This window comes from Dipodomys ordii, unplaced genomic scaffold (genome assembly GCF_000151885.1).
Source record: "Dipodomys ordii isolate 6190 unplaced genomic scaffold, Dord_2.0 Scaffold76, whole genome shotgun sequence".
NCBI lineage: Eukaryota > Metazoa > Chordata > Mammalia > Rodentia > Heteromyidae > Dipodomys > Dipodomys ordii.
In genome coordinates, this window is record NW_012267292.1 from 10,670,673 (window position 1) to 10,692,193 (window position 21,521).

Consider the following 21,521-nt stretch of genomic DNA (forward strand, 5'->3'; position numbering starts at 1 on the left):
TTTAAACACACAGAATGGTTATAGAATCTTACAACGAATACCCAAATGCCCACCAGCTGAATTTTTATTCTTACATTAACACAATAGATATTTAATCTATAATTATTAAAATTATAAATACTGATTTTTCTGTAACATTAAAAATATTCTACCGATGCTGGAAAAATGAAAAACTTAAGCTAGTGGGATTTCTTCTCTGAGTAACTATGATTATAATTATCTAAATATTATTTTCTTTCTGTATTTTGCAACTCATAGAAAACAAATAGATGAGAATGAAAGATAAAAGTTTTTTTTAAACTTAAGCTATTTGTATTTTGTTGTACTAAAATGATGCTACATTTTCTGATAAAACTTGTGAATTTCCTTTAAACATGCATTTCAGATTTCCCATTATTTATAACAACTATTTAAGACGTCTAGGATGCAATTTTCTAGGAAAAATGTAAGATTTAACTTCAATTTTTAAAAAATAACACTATTTTCATGCAATGTTTAAATGTTCAGAAAACTTGGCTAATTAGAACTTGAATACAAGACCTAACTAAAACTTCTATTTTAAAAGTTTTTTTGTAACATGTTGAAAAGCTAAAACAATTTAAGATTCAATCATTTGTTCAGCTTAATAGTTCTAAGCTGGTATGATACTGTTCCTTGAGGGACACATGGATGATGAGATTGTTACAATGCCTGGTAGCCACTCCTGACAATTCATAGACATGAATGTTTAATATCTTCACTTTGTAGTATGTTGGTGCACAGACCCTTGAAACAGATACAATCATGTACATGGTACAGGATTATATTTAAATGTACTTCAAGAAATACTTAAAAAAATAAAAATAAGTAAGGTCTCATTTACGTGGGTTTGATTACAGAAACTAATAAAGTATTCTCTAAATAATGAAAAAAAATCAAAATAATAAACTATCAGTAAACTTATCAGGACATTGAGTTAATATCATGTACCTAAGCCATTCTGGCCACCCACAGCAAATATCTTGTCTTTTACAAATACCAGCCCATGATTCTTCCTGGGCTCAATCATTGGACATAGTTCAGTCCATCTGTAAAAAGAAAAGAAAGTTTTTACTTTGCTTATTTACAGGAAGTAAAAGGACTCTAATAAGAAAATGTTATTCCAACTAAGCACTTATTTCTACCATGTCACGTGCATATAAAATGTTTAGAAGTCCAGAAAAAGCTGAAGTGATTATGGGTAATTTTTTTTAATAGATGAGGTACATTTGGGACCTTACTTCTTTTAACTCTGGCAGGAGATGGGAAACAGAATGGCCTTAGTGGTACACAAGTATAATCTCAGCATTTGGGAGGTAGAAGTAGAAGGATTGTGAATTTGAGACCAGTCTGGGCTACATAGTGAAACTCTGTCTCAAAAACAAAGACCATATAAAGGACATGAACTCAGGTCTTGCAGTGACTCAGCTTGCTTGCTTGCTTGACTGGCTTGCACTCCTCATCACTTAAGCCACACCTCTAACCCTGCTTTTTACTAGTTATTTTTTGGTAGGTGAAGTTTGTGGACTTTTCTGCCTGGGCTGGCTCCAATCTTTTTTTCTGGACCTTATTCTTTTGACTAGCTAGGATTACCACAAGAGTCCCTGGTACCCGTCTAATATGTATTTTGAATAAATCCATTTCTTATATTTTATAGTGGCAACAAAAGTAGGGGAAGATAATTCTGTCACATGTAGTTTTTATTTAATATGTATTAGTAAACAAACAACAACCTAAAATTAGCCTCAAACAATTATCATATTAGTACCATTTGTTATTATTCACACTTTTTGTTATCAATGTATTTTTTTCAATAGAGTCTTATTATGTAGTCCAGATTGGGAGAATTTGGGATCTTCCTGCCTCAGCCTTCCAAATGCAAAGATTATAGGCATATGCCATCACACTAGGCCTTGATAAATCCATGTTTAGATCTACTATGAAATAGTTTTTTAAAAGTTTTATCATTTTGTTGAGTTTAATAACTTGCTATTGATATGTTCCAGCTACTATCACAAATAATGAAATTGAGAGTATAAAGGTGGATCTAAGTGTCCAAGGATACTCGTTTCACAGGTAATATTTCATTTAAAAACACAACTGTGTTGGTCATTTTTTTTTTAATTAATCACTACTTCTGTATACACTCTCATGATTGACTCCTGTGACTGTGAAAGTACTGCAACCCAGGTACTCATAGTATGTTAACACATACTAAAAGACAACAAAGAACAACACAATGGAAGCAGCTGGATGCAAGCAGCTCACGCCTGTAATCCTAGCTACTCAGGGGGCTGAGAGCTGAGGATCCCAGTTTGAAGCCAGCCTGGGCAGGCAAAGTCCAACAGACTCTTATCTTCAATTAATCAGTAAAAAGCTCTAAGTGGTACTGTGGCTCAAATGGTAGAGAGCCAGCTGTGAGTGAAAAAGGCAAGGAGAGCTTGATGCCCAGAGTGTAAGATTCCTGGCATGGAAAAACAACAAACAAATGGGGAAGTACTTCCTGGGAAAACCAGTAAGTACTAAATCTCCACTGTCTCTCCACATGGCAAGATGTCACTGGTAGAAAATACTATTTGGGGGCTGGGAAAGTGACTCAGTGGTAGAGTGCTTGCCTTGCATGCATGAGGCCCTGGGTTCGATTCCTCAGCACCACATACACAGAAAAAAGCCGGAAGTGGCATTGTGGCTCAAGTGGTAGAGTGCTAGCCTTGAGCTGATGAGCTGAGGGATAATGCCCAGGTCCAGAGTTCAAGCCCCATGACCAACAACAAAAACAAAAAGAAAGAAAATACAATTTGGCTTGGAAAAATTAAATTTACATACTACCTTCTTCTCTAAATATGTCAATGACTTAAAGCAAGAGCATGTTTTCTTTCTTCTATATGTATATGTAGAGTATGTACTTCGCTCCTGCTTATCAACCTAAAGTTTAGTGTTTAGAAACTTTTCGTAAAATTAACATTGCTCAAACTGTCATGTGGAGACCAGGCGCTGGTGGTTCATATCTGTAATCCTAGCTACTCAGGAGGCTGAGATCTGAGGATCACAGTTTGAAATAGCCGGGGGAAGGAAAGTCCGGGAGACTCTTTCACTAATAAACTACTCAGAAAAAGCCAGAAGTGGCACTGTGGCTCAAGTGGTAGAGCACTAGCCTTGAGCACACACAGGCTCAGGGAGAGAGCCCAGGTCCTTAGTTCAAATCTCAGGACTGGCAAACAAAACAAAACAAATCCCCCAAACCCAAATAAGAAATGTACTAGTTATCTTGCCCATGTAATTGTAACTCCTCTGTACGGTATTCTCACAAAAAAAAAAAAAAACAAAAGAAAAAAGAAAAAAAACTGTCATGTAATTTCAGAGGCTTAATTTCTTAGTTTCCAACTAAACAAATCATGCCAAAAAACTTAAAGAGTCTAAGTTTGGAAATTTTTTTTTTCAAAAATAACAAGTGTTTAAAATCACATTTTGCTTTTCTTTGAATTGCTGGGGATTGAACCCAGGGCCTTGAGTATGCTACACAAGTGCTCAACCACCATGTGACATCTCAAGTGAGACATCATTTTAGTAATGAAATCATAATATTTAATGTTTATTTTAGAATTAGAATTTAGAATTATTATATCCACTTAGCTTCTTAAGAAAATTTAAGGATAAAAGACTATATAGAATTCAAGTTTAACACAAGATCAATAGAAACAAAAGAAATAGTAAGTTGAAAGATTTTTTTTTTTTGTGCTAGTCCTGGGGCTTAAACTCAGGGCCTGGGTGCTGTCCCTGAGGGTTTTAGAAATATATTTTAAGGGGCTGGGAAGGTGGCTCAGTGGTAGAGCACTTGCCTTGCATGCAGGAGGCCCTGGGTTTGATTCCTCAGCACCACATAAGCAAAAAGAAAAAAGCCGGAAGTGGCACTGTGACTCAAGTGGTAGAGCACTAGCCTTGAGCTGAAGAACTGAGGGACAGGACCCAGGCCCAGAGTTCAGGCCCCATGACCAGATCCCCCCCCAAAAAACCCAAAAATCAAAAATATATTAAAAAATTTTCTTTTGCTCAAGGCTAGTGCTCTACCACTTGAGCCACAGCTTCACTTAGAGCTTTTTGTTGGTTAATTGGAGTCTTACAGACTTTCCTGCTGGGCTGGCTTTAAACCTCAATCTTCAGACTTCAGTTTCCTGAGTAACTAGGATTATAGGTTTCAGCCACTGGTTGAAAGTTTTTACATATTCCTGAACCTGAATATTCAGGTAGATTTTATTTTTATGTAATTTAATTTTTAATTATTGTTATAAAAGTGATGTACAGAGGGGTTACAGTTACATTAAGTCAGGTAAAGAATACATTTCTTTTTGGACAATGTCACTCTTTCTCTTGCTCTCTTTCCCAGTTTTTTCCTCCTACTTCCACCTACAAGTTGTACAGTTCATTTTCAACATAGTATCTAGTGAGTACCACTGCTGCATTTGTTTGCCTTTTGTCCCCCACCTTCCCAAAGACAAACGAACAAACAAGATGAAAAGAAAAGAAAACAGCATCAAATGAAAAACTTTAAAAAATAAGCTCAACTTTAAAGTCTTTTCTTTAAAATTTATGTTTATGTCGTACTGAGCAAACCCAGGGCCTCATGCATGCTAGGCAAGGACTCTACCACTTAGGCCACCTTCCCGGCCAGGAAAAATAACTTCTTGTTTCCCTATCCTGGATCAGGTAGAGGATATAGAAACCTTTCACACATTTCCCCCCCTGCTAGGATACATGAAAATATGATAGAAACTGATACTACCTGAATTAGTATCTTAAAATTTAGAAGCCTAGGTTACTGGTTACTGACTACACTTTTAAATTTGTTTTTTTAGAAATGAGGAAACGGTTAGTCATCAGTATGAGTAAGATTATAGCTTTCCAAGTAGTATGCTGTAACATGTTTTGAGCATAGGGCTTATAGGAAGGAGGTGAGGTAGAGGTTCCAAATGGAGGGAGTTCAGCTGCTGTGCCCCCATGGTTTGGGACAAGATGAGGGTGTATATCTATATCTATATACAGATATATCTATATCTATATATAGAAATATATATCTTAACTAAAACACAGGATAAGGACAGAGGTATCCACAGCATGCTCTGGCAACTTCTAGGCATACTCTGAAAACACTGGGAAGCAATATATCAAGAGATTTCTAGTCTCAACACTTTAGCAAAAGATAAATAGCAAGGAATGTTAACTTGCTTCTCTTCCTTGGTAATTCACTGAACACAAAACAAAAAAATCCACCAAAACCAATAAATTAAATTATACTTTTATTATGCTTCCTTAAATCCTTTAAAAATAGATGGGGCTGAGCGCAAGTAGCTCATTTTTTTTTTTTTTTTTTCAGTCATGGAGCTTAACTTCTGGGCCTGGGTGCTGTCACTGAGCTCTTCAGCTCAAGGCTAGCATTCTACGACTTGAGCCACTGAGCCACCTCTGGCTTTACCAGTAGCTCATGTTTTTAACCCTAGCTACTAAAAGCTAAGATCTGAGGATTGTGGTTTGAAGCCAGCCCAGGCAGAAAATTCTATGAGACTCCTAAATTAACCAACACAAAGCTGGAAGTAGGCTAATGGTTCAAGTGGTGGAACACTAGCATTTAGCAAAAAAAAACAAAAACAAAAACCAAAAACCAAAACAAAACAAAAAAAACCTCAGGAGAGTGTCTAGGCTCTGAGTTCAAGTCACAGCACCAAAAAAAATTCTTTTTTTTTCAAAGTAGGGGAATATATCTTTTTTTTAATTGTGAAAATACCGTACAGAGGGGTTACAATTACATGAGCAAGGTAATGAGTACATTTCTTATCAAGCATTGTTGCCTCCTCCTTTGTTTCCCCTTCCCATCCCTTCCCATCTCTCCCCTTCCCTCCTCCCCTGCACGCCAAAGTTGTAAAGTTCGTTTTTCGACATAACGACTTGTACATCTCATTGTTGCAATGGGTCCACCTGTATCCCTATTTAAACAATTTGTTTTTTTCCTTCCCCTCCACAAATTATACCAACATCAAATACAGTGAAAACAGGGGTTATACTGTGGGGGAGGAACATACCAAGCAACAAAGAAATCATCTTATAAATATGTCAGAAACAATAGCAAGAAAGAAAAAGCATTTGAGTCCTTATCTTGGGGTTCATTTCACCTAACATCAACTTATCTGACTGTTTCTGCTTGTCTCAGACATATACTAGTTATTGCAAATAAGGGAAACCATGGGACCTATGTTTCTTTGGGCCTGGCTTACTTTACTTAATATAATTTTTCCAAATCTTTCCATTTCCTAACAAATAGGGCAATGTCATTCTTTCTGATGGGGGCGTAGAATTGAGATACTACTTATTTTATTTCTGAATTATCTTTAATGTCACTGCATTCACCAATACCCCATATTCACCGATTAACAAATTTGGTTACATTAAATGGGCTCCATAACTATAAGGTTAAACTATTTCTTTAAAACACTAATAACTGTATAGTTCTTGGAAACCATTTTAAATTTAAGAAGCTAATAACTTTGTATAGTTCTTGGAAAAGATTCAAAAAAAGATCTGTTGAAAAGATTCATTGGTAGTTTAACTTTTTTTTAAAAAAAAAGCCAATCCTGGGGCTTGAGCTCAGGGCCTTGGCACTGCCCCGAGCTTCTTTTGCTCAAGGTGAGTGCTGTATCTCTGGAGCCACAGAACTACTTCTGGCTTTTTTGAGTTTATTGTGTTAAGAGTCTCAAGCCAGCCTGGGCTGGCTTGGAACTGTAATCCTCAGATCTCCTGAGTAGCCAGGATTACAGGCTTGAACCACTGATGCTTAACTTTTAGGAAGAGAAACTGGTCAGATTTCAAGTAATAAGCTAATACTCTACCAATTGAGTAACACCTCTACTTCCAGCTTTTTGGTGATTAAATGGAGATAAGAGATTCATGGACTTTCTTGCCTGGGATGGCTTCAAACTTCTATCCTCAGATCTTAACCTCCTCAATTGCTAGGAAAATAGGCCTGAGCCACCAGCGCTCTGCTCAACTGAGTATTTTGCCTTTTATAAAGCAGTAATTTTCAGCTACTTACTCAGGAGGCAGAGGTAAGAGGATAAGTCCAAGGCCAGCTTGGCAAAAACACAAGATCCTATCTGAAAGATAAACTAAAACAAAAAGGAACTGGGACATGTTAAGTGGTAAAGTACTTGCCTACCAATTATTAGACCCTGATATTAACCCCTACTACTTCCTAAATAAATAAATGTTTTCTCATATGATTTAAGAATTTTAATATGAATCTAATGATATTTTAGGAAAATCCTAAATATTGTATCCAACAAGAACATGATATATTAATATCATAAACCAATATATTATATTTCTACTTAAGGAAAGTTTACTTCTGATTATTAATTTCCTGCTCACTCCCCTTTTATTTCCTGATCTCCCAAACAAAAATGTTTTATAAATTTGATGTATCAATCGGGTATGTTGTCCAGATATTTATTGCATAAGCAGAACTAGAAAGAGAGGAGTTCCCAAAAAGTCAGGGCATGTCTGAAGGTGCAAAGGAAGAGTCCAGGTTGTTCAAGTGAATGTACATTTTTAATATGAGAACTAAATGCTTGAAATGGGTCCCTTCTACCATTTTATACTTTATGCAACTGAACTCATAGAATACAGTAACTGTGAACTTAGAACTTTAAATTGATACATACGTTTCTGTGGCAGGATCATACACTTCACAGGAACTAAGCACTCTCCCAGAAACATTATTCCCTAAACTTCCACCACAAACGTAGATGAGGCCATTGGCTTCTACCATGCCATGGCTGCAGCGCTGCGTCAGCATGCTAGGCTTGGTGTGCCAGCTTTCGGTTCTTGTGTCATAGCACTCAAATAAATACAAAGCTGAATTTCCTGTAAAGAATGAGACCACTTAGGAGTCTGAGGTAGGAGGATTGAAAGTTTAAGGCTATCTCGGGCTGCACATTAAGATCCTTTCTCAAAAACCTAAACAACCAACCAACAAAGGAAACAAAAGTAACAGAAAGAAGAGGGTTCCATAGAAACTTGACTTACTGTGTATGTGGGTTAGGAGTCAATAAGCAGAGCTACATCATAAGTTATGGGAGGGAAAAATTTAGGAGTCATTTTTATGTTCAGTCAATGAAAATGTAGTGACACTTTAAGAAGCTAATAACTCTGTATAGTCCTTGGAAAACATTCAAGAAAACATCTGTTGGAAAGTTCCTTGGTAGTAAACTTTTAGGAAGATATATTGGTCTGATTTCAAAAGTAAAATAAGAAATATTATGTATGTTTTGGAGTCCAGTTATAACATGCTGAGAATTATTTAAATTTCAAATATATATTATATAGATTGGAAAACCATAGCTAAAACATGAAAATTACTGATAGTATTCTGAGGCTTATTTAATATATTATTTTTGCCAGTCCTGGGACTTGAACGTGAGCCACTAAGCACTGTCCCTGAGCTTCTTTTGCTCAAGGCTAGCACTCTACCATTTGAGCCACAGTGCCACTTCCAGCTTTTTCTGTTTATATGGCACTGAGGAATTGAACCCAGGGTTTCATGCATGCTAGGCAAGCATTCTACCACTAACTCACATTCCCAGCCCCTTACTAGTCTAAAAGCTATTTCACCAAAATCGTAATTGTGATTTTGCGATTGCATTCTTAGTGACTGGGTTGGTAAGCCCCGAAGGATACCAGTCCCTCCTTTAGTGGAAGTCCCTAGGGAGTCTCTACATTTCTGATGCATATTGACTATACATTTATGTTTTGCAACTTTTTCACACTGTAGTAGCTCAATAGAAAATCTTAGCAATCATACTATTAAAAATCACTTTTTCCCCTTTCCTAATAAAAAGGAAATTAGTATTTTGCCAAACTACTTTTTATCTCTGTTAAATACAGCACTAAGACATCTAGAGCTCTTCACTGCAACCAATGTATATGAAAAGGTTCAGAGAAGACAAATCAGCAATGACCATAATGAAACAAATCTTTTTGATTTTGTAGATTCAAGCTGGTGGATACTAGGGGAAAACATATTGTATATGGAAAATATTAAAGATCTGCTGTTAGCCAGTGTCAGTGTCTCTTGCCTATAATCCTAACTATTCAGGAGGATCACAGTTTGAGGATAACCTGGGCAAGAATATCTTTACGTTTCTATTTCCAAAAATAATTAGCAAAAAGCCAGGCTAAAGGCATAGTGCAAGTGGTAGAATGCCAGCCCAACAAGCAAGCTGAGCAAGAAGTAAAAAACAAAACAAAACAAAAACCAATACAAAACAACCATAGAGAAGTCCTCCTACTTAAGTAAAAACTTAATAATATAAAGATCACCTCAAGTTAAATTTAGATTAAATTTTAAAAAAATCATCATTTTTCCTGTATTCATTTGACATGTAGTAGAAGGTAAAAACTTAAAACACATCTGATTAAAAGTAAATAATGTTCTTGGTTAATATAAAAATCACAGAGCAAATCAGGCACTGGTGGCTCATGGCTATTCCTAGTTATTCAAGAGGCTGAAGAACTCCAAGTCAGCCCTCAGCCAGGGCAGGAAAGTCCATGAGACTTTTTATCTCTATTGACCATTCAAAAACTCAGAAGTGGAGCTGCAGCTAAAGTGGTAGGATTCCAGTGAAAAAGCTAAGGAACAATGTACCCAGACCTGAATTCAAGCCTCCAATGGGAGGGGAAGGGGGAAATCACAGACCAAGACATTGTGGCTCACACTGAAATCCTAGCTACTCAGGAGGCTGAGATCTGAGGATCATAGTCTGAAGCTAGCCTGGGCAAGAAAGTCCATGAGATTCTTATCTCCAATAAAATACTCAGAAAAAGCTGAAGTGGCACTGTGGCTCAAGTGGTAGAGTGCTAGCTTTGAGTACAGAGAGCCTCAGGGACAGAGGCCAGGCCCTGAGTTCAAGCCCCAGGACTGGTGAAAAAAAAAAAGCCACTTGAGATAATAGCTCAGCAGGATCTTTTTTTGTTTGTTGATTATGGGGTTTGAACTCTGGGCCTAGGCACTGTCCCTGAGCTCTTCAGCTTAAGTGCTCTACCACTTGAGCCATAGCCCACTTCTGGTTTTCTGGTGGTTAACTGGAGCTAAGAGTCTCATGGACTTTCCTGCCCAGGCTGGCTTTGAACCGTGATCCTCAGATCTCAGCCTCCTTAGTATCTAGGATTACAGGCGTGAGCCATGGCCTGTAATCTGCCATCAGCAGGATCTTGACTTAAGGCTAGCCTGGCAAAAAGTTTGAGAGACTCAGTTAAACAATAACAACAACAAATAAATGGATGCAGTAACACATGTAAATAGGAAGATATCTGCCAGGACTTGCCTGGATGTAGAGAGTGCTTGAAAAATAACAAAAGTAAAGTGTTAGGCACATGGTTTAAGTAGTAGAATGCCTCCTCAGCAAGTGCAAGGCCCTGAGCTCAAAAAGCTAGTACCACTAAAAAAGAAAGTTAAAGGAAGAAGAGGTGTGGATTAAGAGGCAGAGCATCAGCTTGAGAGAAAAAGCTAAGTGACAAGACTACAAGGCTCTGAATTCGGGACCCAGTACCAGCACACACACGTATTAAAAAATTAACATATTTAAATTCCATAACTAAGGGTTTACCTGATATTCCTAGTTCTTCTTAATAACACATTATGTAATTAATGGAATAACTTGAAAAGATGAGAGTATATTAAAGCTACTATGTGTCTAGTCTACACCTAGAATATTCATTGAAAAAAACATTTATTTAGCAAAAGACTATTGAATACTTACAAATGAGAACCTGACCTGACCCATAAGCATAAATGACCACATAAATCATTAGATTAGAAATGTTAAAGAAAGCAAATAAAAAGGTATTACTAAGCTGGGCATACTGCCTGCACAAGGAAGGCTGAGGCAGGAGGATCAGGAGTTTAGGACCAACCTGGGATACATATTGAAACATTCAACATATACATATTGAGAACACAAAACCAACAGTTATATCTTTCTTCTGATACAAAGAAACATAAAGAAAACAGATTTTAAAAGCTTGAGTATATAGGGGTTTTTAAAGGGTCTATAAGTCTAACCTAGCAAATAATACTATCTAACAAAAAAAACCAAAAAACCAAAAACACCCAAAACTCTTCCCAACTACAATTCAGATAGTGCCAATTGTTATAGTCCCATAATAAAAGTGGGCAATTAACAACATATGAAGCAACAGTCTTGTAAATTAATAATTTAAAGGATTAAGGTATATCTTCAACGAAATGGGCTCTAATATGTTAGATATGGACTTATCTGGATAAGAACAATCAATTTTTATTTAGATGTGAAAGTCAAGCCAGCTGGCTTTAAAGCATTTCCTTTGAACAAAAATATTAACAAGCCTTACCTACTTCTGAGCCTCCAGATGTATAAATCTTGCCTTCTGCAGCACAGGCAGCAAGACTATCTCGAGGTGTTGGAGGGCCCAGTTTGGAATACCAGCTGTCCTTCACAACATTATAGCAGTCCATTCGTTTAATGGGGAAAAGCTGAGAGCCACCCAAAATGTACACTACATTGTCCCAAAACACACATGCTGCATCTCTTCGCTTTTCAAAGGGGCAGCGAATGTCCGTCCAGCTATAATCCTGAAGCAGAAAGGAACAACTTTCAGAAAGGGAAAATGAAACCAGAAAAGACAGCATTGGTAGAGAAAATGTACCAAAAATAGGACAAAGGGTGAACAAATGCAGCAGTGATCCTCACTAGACACTATGTCAAAAATGAAGTATACAACTTGTAGGTTGGGACAGGAGGGGAAAACTGGGAGAACTCCAGGTAAGGGGTTAAAAAAGAAATGTACCCTTTATCTGACTTATGTACCGGAACATCTCTATAGACCACCTTTACAGTAATAAAAATTTATCTAAAACGTAAGTCTTACTAGAATATACAAACATTTGGTTTGAGACTGTAATCTGATTTAATCTGTGATTTCTTCAGAATTCTAGTTGAGGCAACTGGTAAAGGAAAGGACATGGTTACTCTGTAACTTTCATAGCTTTGAAGTAAATTTAAATATATTTGGATATGTCTTCTTTGTGAAGATTATATATAAGAAAAATTTAAGTCTTTTTAAATTTCAGATTTACTTTCGGATATAAAAATGGGTATCTGGTAGATAGGTAGGTAGGAATCAAGGTGAAACTCTTATCTCAAATAAACTACTAAAAAAAAGCTACAAGTAGAACTCTGGCTAAAGTGGTAGAGCACTGGCTTTGAGCAAGAGAAGCTCAGGGACAGTACCTAGCCCCTGAGATTTAGCCCCACCATCAGAAAAAACAAAAACAAACAAACAAAAAAAACAACATAAAACAAAAACCAAAAAACCCAAAATTAAGTTACAAACTCAGTTTAGGAAGAGATTTAATCAGTGATTAGGAAAAATATGATGTAGTATTTATTATATAATATCATATCCTGAGTTTAATCAGTACTACAGACTGAACCTAGGGCCTTCTGAGTACTAGACAAGTGCTGAATTACTGAGCTACCCACCCAGACCAGGAAAAACTACTCTTGTGGCTTAACTTCAACAATAACAGGATAGCTTGATTAAAAAAAAAACCTTCTGCATTGTTGGGGCAGGAAACTGGATGTGCTATAGCAGGCTGCTTGATAAAATTAGGTTCAAGTGGTGACAAATAACACATAAATAGTTATTTCTCAGCTATTAATGACTAGAGAAACCAACTCCAAGGGAACTCCTGAGGATCACATATATTTCATCAGGTCATAAAATGTTCTTTCTTTCCCTACTCTCAAACTAAAACCAAACCCAAACTTTAACTCATCAGAAATTCAAGTATAAAATAAAAACTCAGTGTCAAAGTGAAACTTCACCTAAATATAATCCTTGAAAATACCTGAGCAGAAATAAATCTTAAGGAAGAATTCTCATGTTAGCATACTGTCAAGTTATCTTCAACATATTTGTCTCTACTAACCTGTGATATGTAGGTAGTTTTTGTTTTCAATACTGGGGCTTGAATTTAGGACCTTATACTTAGGAGGAGGCACTTTACCTCTTGAACCATGCCTCTAGCCTCTTTTGCTTTAGTTGAATTTTGGATAGGGTATTGTGTTTCTTACAACCCCTGCCACAGAGCTGGGACCACAGATGTATACTATTAGGCACAGCTTGTTGGTTGAGACAGGTGTCTTTCTAACTTTTTCCTACGCTGTCCTCAAACCACAGTCCTCATCTCAAGTCTCCCAAGCAGCTAGGATTAAGTTGTATACATATGACTTGTGGACTGTAACTTAATCTTTAAACAGTAGAGAATATTTCAGTTTAAATCACATCAAATTCCAGAATGTGAGAACATACTCATTTAAGAAAATGTTCTCACCAATGAAGTTCATTGTGCTCAGAAGTGTAGAATATAAAAAATAATGTGGCTAGCTCTAGAGAGGTGAAGGGAAATAAAAAGATGCTAAGTCTGGGGCTGGGAAGGTGACTCAGTGGTAGAGCGCATGCCTTGCATGCATGAGGCCCTGGGTTCGATTCCTCAGCACCACATAAGCAAAAAGAAAAAGGCTGGAAATGGTGCTGTGGCTCAAGTGGTAGAGCGCTAGCCTTGAGCTGAAGAGCTGAGGGACAGTGCCCAGGCCCAGAGTTCAGGCCCCATGGCTGGACCCCCCCCAAAAAAAAGATGTTAAGTCTGTATACACTTACATATGGAACCTAAGGATGACAGTGAGAAACTGAAGAAGACCAGAGATATGAAAAACAATTGGACAAAAAGAATAGATATTTACACAAATACTGAGGAGAGTTAAACTTTTTGTTTTTAGACCAGGAAACAGAAGGCTAGAACTTGCCTAAAGTCATAAACCTATATTTAAATAATTCTCTCTTTTTTTTTTTTTGCCAGTCTTGGGGCTTGAACTCAGGATCTGGGCACTATTCCTGAGCTTCTTTTGCTCAAGTATAGTACTCTACCACTTGAGCCACAGTGCTACTTCTGGCTTTTTCTGTTTATGTGGTACTGAGGAATCAAGCCCAGGGCTTGATGCATGCTGGGCAAGTACTCCACTACTAAGCCACATTCCCAGCCTTAAATATTCTTTGTATAATACAGATACTTTGCTTTAATAAAACCAAAGTAAAAAGGCCCAAAAACTGATCTCAGAAAAATGATCAGCACTAGCTGGTCCTTCAGTTCTTCTACCATGTCTAATTTTTATACATAAAGTCAAAAGCTAAGGTGAATTCCATTCAGTTAAATAATATTTTGGTAGCTTTTACTTAGTGTGTTATTATAAAGGTGATGTATAGAGAGGTTACACATACATAAACCAGGTAAAGAGTACGTTTCTTTTTGGACAATGTCACTTTTTCTCTTGATATCTTCCAGTTTTTCCCTCATTTTGGGAGCTTTTATGAAAAAGTATGATTACACTTTTCAAGCCAGAAAGATATTCTCAAGTCTTTTCTCTTTCTTTCATCCAAACTCCGCAAGTCTCTTAAAAAATTTCCATGAACCCCCAGGAAGACTTCCTGGTTTGTTGACAAATTCAACCCAGAAGCTGTCCTCTTTTCATATCAGCACTGTGTACACATGTGAGACATTGAATTGATTAATTCAATTGATCATCCCACTGACCCTCATCCACTTTGTACTCACTGCTTCCTGCTTCCATGTACATCTCATACACTCAAATTGAGGACAGAGCTATATTATGTATGCATATCCTTTTGTGGGTACCAGACTACAAATTTCAAATCAGCTGTGATCCTGTTAATACATGCTAAAGCAGTCTTTGTTTAAACTGATGTTTTTACAACCAGCTAATTATAGAATACATTATGTCATAAGCTAAGGGTAATTATTTTGCATGCTTGCATTACCAATTTACAAAGAACATAATTCATATCAAACACAATGGAATATGATTTAATACTTCTGAGCAGACAGGTCTTATTGTAGCTCTGGGACATAATAGGAACAATCACTGAGGCTGGATAGACAGGAAAATAAAATTAATATTAAAAATATTAAATGAGGGGCTGGGAAGGTGGCTCAGTGGTAGAGTGCTTGCCTTGCATGCATGAGGCCTTGGGTTCGATTCCTCAGCACCACATAAGCAAAAAGAAAAAAGCTGGAAGTGGCGCTGTGGCTCAAGTGGTAGAGCGCTAGCCTTGAGCTGAAGAGCTGAGGGACAGCACCCAGGCCCCACAACTGGATCCAAAAAAAAATATTAAATGAAGTAAACCAGAGCAAAAGAAATATAGGTCCCATAGTTTCTCTTATTTGCAATGATTAGTATACATCTAAGATAATCTTAGCAGATGAGCAGAATAGCTCAATAGCTATGTACATATGATCATATAAGATGATGCTAAGCAAAAATGAACTCCAAGACATGGACACAAGAGGTTTTTTGTTATTATTTTTTATGTACTATGTGATTTCTTGTTTCTTTTGTATGTTCTTCCCCCTATGGTGTATCTCCTGTTGTCACTGTATTTGATTTTTGGGGAAAAAAAAAGAGTCAACCTAGCCCAGCAGTGGTGGCTTATACCTACAATCCTATGTACACAAGAGGCTGAGTGCTAAGGATTACAGTTTGAAGCCAGCCTGGGCAGGAAAGTCTGTAAGACTCTTCAACTGACCACCAGAAAACCAGAAGTGGTGCTGTCTCAAAGTGGAAGAGCACTAGCCTTGAGCTGAAGAGCTCAGGAACAGCAACCAGGGCCTGAGCTCATACTCCAGGATCAACAAAAACTAAACTAAAAGGGTCAGTCTTAGAAATTAAAACCAAGAAGTAAGCTGAAAAACAAAATATCTTTCAGATGTTATAAGCATATGAAGACATAAAGGGGTATCTAATTCTGCCTTCTTTGGAATGTTAAAAACCTCCAAACTTTTCCACTAAGGAGTAAGGAGGGAAAATCTCACCTACTATCCATTTTGGGTAGATCTAGAACACATTTCCATGTCTTAGAATAGTAAACAGCACCCATTGTACCTACCCCAAATTATTGTCTTAACATTCAGGTGTATTTCCTTAGTTTAAAACCATAAAGACCACAGACAAGAGCTGTCACTTTGTCTTTATTTTCACTTCATGTGTGGAAAATGTAGTTTCTCCCTTTTTAAAAAAATTTCTCCCTATTTTATTTTTTTGTCAGTCATGGGGCTTGAACTCCAGGCCTGGGTGTTGACCCTCAGCTCTTCAGCTCAAGGCTACTGCTCTACTTCTTGAGCCACAGCACCACTTCTGGTTTTCTAAGAGTCTCATTGACTTTCCTGCCCAGGCTTGCTTTGAACCATGATCCTCAGATCTCAGCCCTCTGAGTAGCTAGGATAAGGCATGAGCCACTAGCACCTGGCCTATTTTATTGTTACTAAAATGAATCCTTGTTAATAAAATTTTGTTCTTGTGATACTCTCCTGTAAGATACCTTAAAATTATTTTCATGTGTTGATCTAAAGTTTTTTTTTCCACTTAAAAATGATCTTTACAGCCAGGCGCTGGTGGCTCACGCCTGTAATCCTAGCTACTCAGGAGGCTGAGATCTAAGGATCACGGTTCAAAGCCAGCCTGGGCAGGAAAGTCCGAGAAACTCTTATCTCCAATAAACTACCAGAAAACTGGAAGTGGCGCTGTAGCTCAAGTGGTAGAGTGCTTGCCTTGAGCTGAAGAGCTGAGGGACAGCACTCAGGCCCAGAGTTCAAACCCCACAACCAACCAAAACAAAAATTATCTTTAAGTAATTAGTACAAAGGAGTTGCCATTGAACAAAGCAGTTTATAAATAATAATATATCTTGATCATTTTGCATGGATACTTGGAAGCTGAAGGAGTCCTCTTACCCCTCATCTAGGGACTCTATTACAAAAGGCTGTCAACCAAAGTATTAGGTGACATTACTCTCAAGCCTGATTTTTAACATTCTAACCGGTGTTTGAGTCTACTTTCCTCCAGCTGCTTCTTGATGCTAATCGCTTAAAGCACTACCACACAGATCCCACTCCCATTTTCTTCACTCTTTCCACTCATAGCTCTCAAAGACCTGCAGCTGTTTCCACTCTCTCCTGTATGATCTGTAAATTTATGATGATTAAAAAGCTGGTTAGGTTTATGGAGTTTCCTATCATCCCTTCTAAGGTTAGGCCTATTTTCACATTTCTGAGGGTGGAAACTTTATGCATTGGACCAAGGTAGGGCAGAAGGGCTTGTGAGGATAATATATAGAATAAAACTACAAAGCAGTGTCTTAAAATGTACTTGAAAGTAAGACTGTGACTCTATATTCCTAATTTGGAAGACAGGTCAGGAGGACAGAACAAATGTGTTCTGAACTTTTTTTTTTCTTTTGCCAGTCCTGGGGCTTGGATTCTGGGCCTGGGCACTGTTCCTGAGCTTCTTTTACTGAAGGCTAGTGCTCTATTACTTGAACCACAGCTCCACTTCTGGCTTCTTTGAGTAGTTTATTGGAGATAAGAGTCTCATGGACTCTCCTGCCTTGGCTGGCCTTGAAGCATGATCCTCAGATCTCAGCCTCCTGAGTAGCTAGGATTACAGGTGTGAGCCATCAGTGCCTGGCTCCAATCTTTTTTTACCTGAACACACACACACACACATATACACACATAAAATGGGCTTATGAAAGACTATTACGTGATTGGATTCAGCATAAGTTCTGGATACTTTGCAAGTTTTAGGTGCTACTTGTTAAGTTTGTGAAATTGCTCTGCCCTAGCAATGTATGTAGTATAGAAACAAATAATGTTATATTCTCTACAGCTGAAAACCATATGACAAAGACATCAAAATATTTTTTAAATATAGAAAATGAAATTAAATCTATTCTTAGTACACCATATTACAAAAGGAGGTGATAATTCAGGAAAGGATGTAGCTGCTCCATGAAGTCTTCCAAGGGGGAGTGGGGGTGGGGAAGGAGGGAGGGAGAGAGAAAGAGACAGACAGAGAGAGAGAGAGAGAGAGAGAGAGAGAGAGAGAGAGGAGAGAGAGAGTATGTGTGTGTGTCCTGAACTCAGGGCTTGGGGGCTACTCAAGAAGCTTTTGTTCAAGGCTGGCCTTCTATTACTTGAGCTCTACCTCTCCACTTCTCACTGACTTTCTTGCATGGCTTTGATCTATGATTCTTAGATCTCAGCCTCCTGAGTAGCTAGGATTACAGGCATCAGCCACCAGTGCATGGCTTCTCTTATTTTTTAATTTTTTGTGGTTCTGAGATTTGAACTAGATTCTTGCACTTGCTAGGAAGGTGCAATACTGCTGAGCTACACCTCCTGTCAAGAAATAGAAATGTTAGTAGATTCTCTCAAGGTTACAAGTACTTATCTTTTGCTTTTTAAACTTGTATTCCTAAATCTATGTATCAGACAGACTGCTAATCCAAGTGGCATAATATCTACTAGAAATAACACTAAAATTGATTGTTTCCTGATCTTTGAATTAAAAGTAATTTTATTTTTCTTATTTACTAGGTTTTCAAAACTGTCTAGAATGACTATGCATATTTTACACTAAATTATAATTACTAAAGTCCCAGAAACAGAACTTTCCCTAAAAAAAAGCACACAATAAAAGCAGGAATTAAAATGAACTATGCAACTTGTAGTCAGGGACAGGAGGAGGAAACTGAAGGAAAGTGAAGGAAGGGGTGACACTGTCTAAAAAGAAATGTACTTATTACCTGACTTATGAAAGAGTAACCCCTCTGTACAACGCCTTAATAACAATAAAATGTTATATATTTATGTTATATATAATATATATTATATAATTATGTTATCTATACATTATATGTAATATATAATATACATAGTTATATATAATTATATATTATATCACATATATATTATATGTATAATATGTTATATATTAACATATGATTATATATTATATAACAATAATATATATTTAAAAATTCAGGAATTAAAATGACTTGGTAATTAAGAGGTAAGATAGAACTAGGTCCTGTAAACACTTGCTCAAAAAGAGGTAAGACAGAAAAAATAGCTCCTGGATTTTTTTTTTTTTTTTTTGGTAATACTGGGGAATGTAAACAGGGCCTCATATATTCCAGGAAAGCCTGTACTACTTGAGCCATAGCCTCAGCCCTTTCATTTTGTGTTGTTTCAGTAACTGTGGTATTTTGTCCTAGACTTTACCTGTACTAGTTTCTAAATTGTGATCTGTATTCCAAGAAGCTGGGATTACAGGTATGTACTGCCATGTTTTCTTTGGTAGTCGATACTATACTATAAAGCACACCAGGCAAAGTAATCACAGAACATTTGATATCTAAGTCTGAATTTTCTTATCTACGTAACGAAGATAGTAACTAAGTACCTCATAAGGTTATAAAAGAATAGGAAAGACCAGTATCTTTAAAGGTCAGACTTAGGAGAGTGCCTATCTGTTCAGTGCTTTCAAAAGCAAAAAGAGAATAAAAATAGTTACCTTTGGGTTAAAATATCTACAAGATTGTGGTTGGGAGCCTCCAAACAAAGCTATGCGGTAATCATGTTTTTTTCTTCGAGGCCTTGTTCCATCTACAAGTTCTTCTCTGTCCTCTGGAGATAATAGGTGATACCTCATCCCACCTGTAGAAAAATACATGCAACTTTTTAGGAACCTCAATCACTAATGGATGCTCTAAAAGGAAATTCTTAGACATCATACTCCATTAATTTCTGTACCTTTCTTGTGTTATTTCTCTACAGCATTTAGGAATGTGAGGAGGGAAAGGGGCTAGAGAAATGTATTAAGTAACTGCTTCCTAACCAAGTTATTATTTGAGGCAACCAACATTCTAAGACCGTGTGACTCACTATGTAACTGAATTTACCTTGTTTCTCTACCAATAGCTGACAAGATAATAATTACTGAAATCCAGATTTCTTAAGTAGTTTTCAATCTTTTTATTTGGTCATGGTGTCCTATACATTATGTAACCTAGGCTGGCTTTGATCTTGCTACATAGTGCAAGTTGGCCTTGATCTTCTGATCCTTCTGCTCAGGCTTCTAAGTGTTGGGATTATAGACATGTAGTACAACAGTCTCAATCCTAACTGTGTATTTGAATCAACAAGGGAATTACTGGAACTATTTATACCTCAAACCAATTAAAATATCTAGTGATACGGCCTAGACCTTGGCATTTTAGAGTTTTTAAATACTTGCCATTTAAAGAATAGTTTACAGAGTAGAAGCTTCAACATCTGGGAGTTCATTAGAAATGCCAAATCCCAGGCCCTACTTAACAAAATTCCAAGGTAATTCAGATATACATAAAACTTTGTGAAGCACTATCTGAGACAGCTCTCAAATGTCATGGGGATTCGGAACTTCTGTGACCTAACATGACTCTCTTCCTTTAGCACTTCTTTAATTTAGCCACAGACCACTTAAAAATAAAAAAAAAACTCTAGCCTGGAAAAAAGGAGTCACTGAAAAAAAGGGACCATTAAAAAACTTTCAGACAAGTATGTATTTGGGGTTGCAGGCATGGTTCAGGTATAGTATAGTGCCAGCCAATGAGTGAAGGAATCAGAAATGGGGTTTTAGTCCTGGTCTCAGCCAAATAAACAAATAAATAAAGTATATTAAATTGTAATTTAAGACACTGCATGGCAAAAACGATGGAATCAAAATACAGTGACAAAGCTAGGAAAAGTTTTATATATATCATATATACACACACACACAAATTTGTTCCAATTTTAGTATATGTGCTGCCGAAGCAAACACACACACAATTTTGTAAGGATATCTAATTAATAAGATTAAAGCAAACAATTTAACAGAAAATTAGGAATCTGAATATAGTCCACAGAAAAAAATATAATTTTAAACTTATGAAAACATATTTAACTGCACTGCTTAAGAGAAATAAAAATTAAAACCATACTTTTTTTCACCTACCATACTAGCCAAGATTAACTGTTCTGTGTTGTGGGTGAGCAGTACCTTCTGCTGCTCTGGATAGGAGTATGGGGGGGTTATAAACATCTTGAGGGGGCCATAACCATTGGAAGGATATAGTGAGATACAATAAAATCACAAATGTACATACCACCCTTTAGCCCAGGAATCCCCTAATGTTCACGTTAGGAAAAGTGGTTGAAAATTATGGTATATCTACATAATAGAATATTATATTGTCTGTTATGAAAAACAGGAAAGGTTAATGCACACATGAAATGACATCCATGAAATGGTATGGGATGAAAAAACAAAGTCTGATGTAGAAGTCTACAAAATGTAATACCATTTGTTTTAAAATGTATGTTTTCACAGTAACACATTTCATTATATATAGTTGATATGTGTACATGATATAGTAATTTCAAAGCTACGTCAGGAAGACTATCTAGGATATGTGTGTGTGTAAAGTAACCTATGTAAGGAAATGTAATATAGGGACCAGGGATATCAGAAAGACCTTTC

At 36.9% G+C, this 21,521-nt stretch overlaps 1 protein-coding gene across 1 annotated transcript in view; it reads right to left on the minus strand.

Moving 5' to 3' along the window:
- Klhl7 (kelch-like family member 7) overlaps window positions 1-21,521 on the minus strand; it is a 37,571-nt gene that overhangs the window by 1,769 nt on the left and 14,281 nt on the right. The window contains exons 6-9 of the mRNA XM_013024482.1: window positions 19,533-19,675; window positions 11,434-11,674; window positions 7,728-7,929; window positions 970-1,067 (exon numbers count right to left, since the gene is read on the minus strand). Of these exons, the coding sequence (XP_012879936.1) occupies window positions 970-1,067; window positions 7,728-7,929; window positions 11,434-11,674; window positions 19,533-19,675 (684 nt within the window). The remainder of the gene's footprint in view (window positions 1-969; window positions 1,068-7,727; window positions 7,930-11,433; window positions 11,675-19,532; window positions 19,676-21,521) is intronic.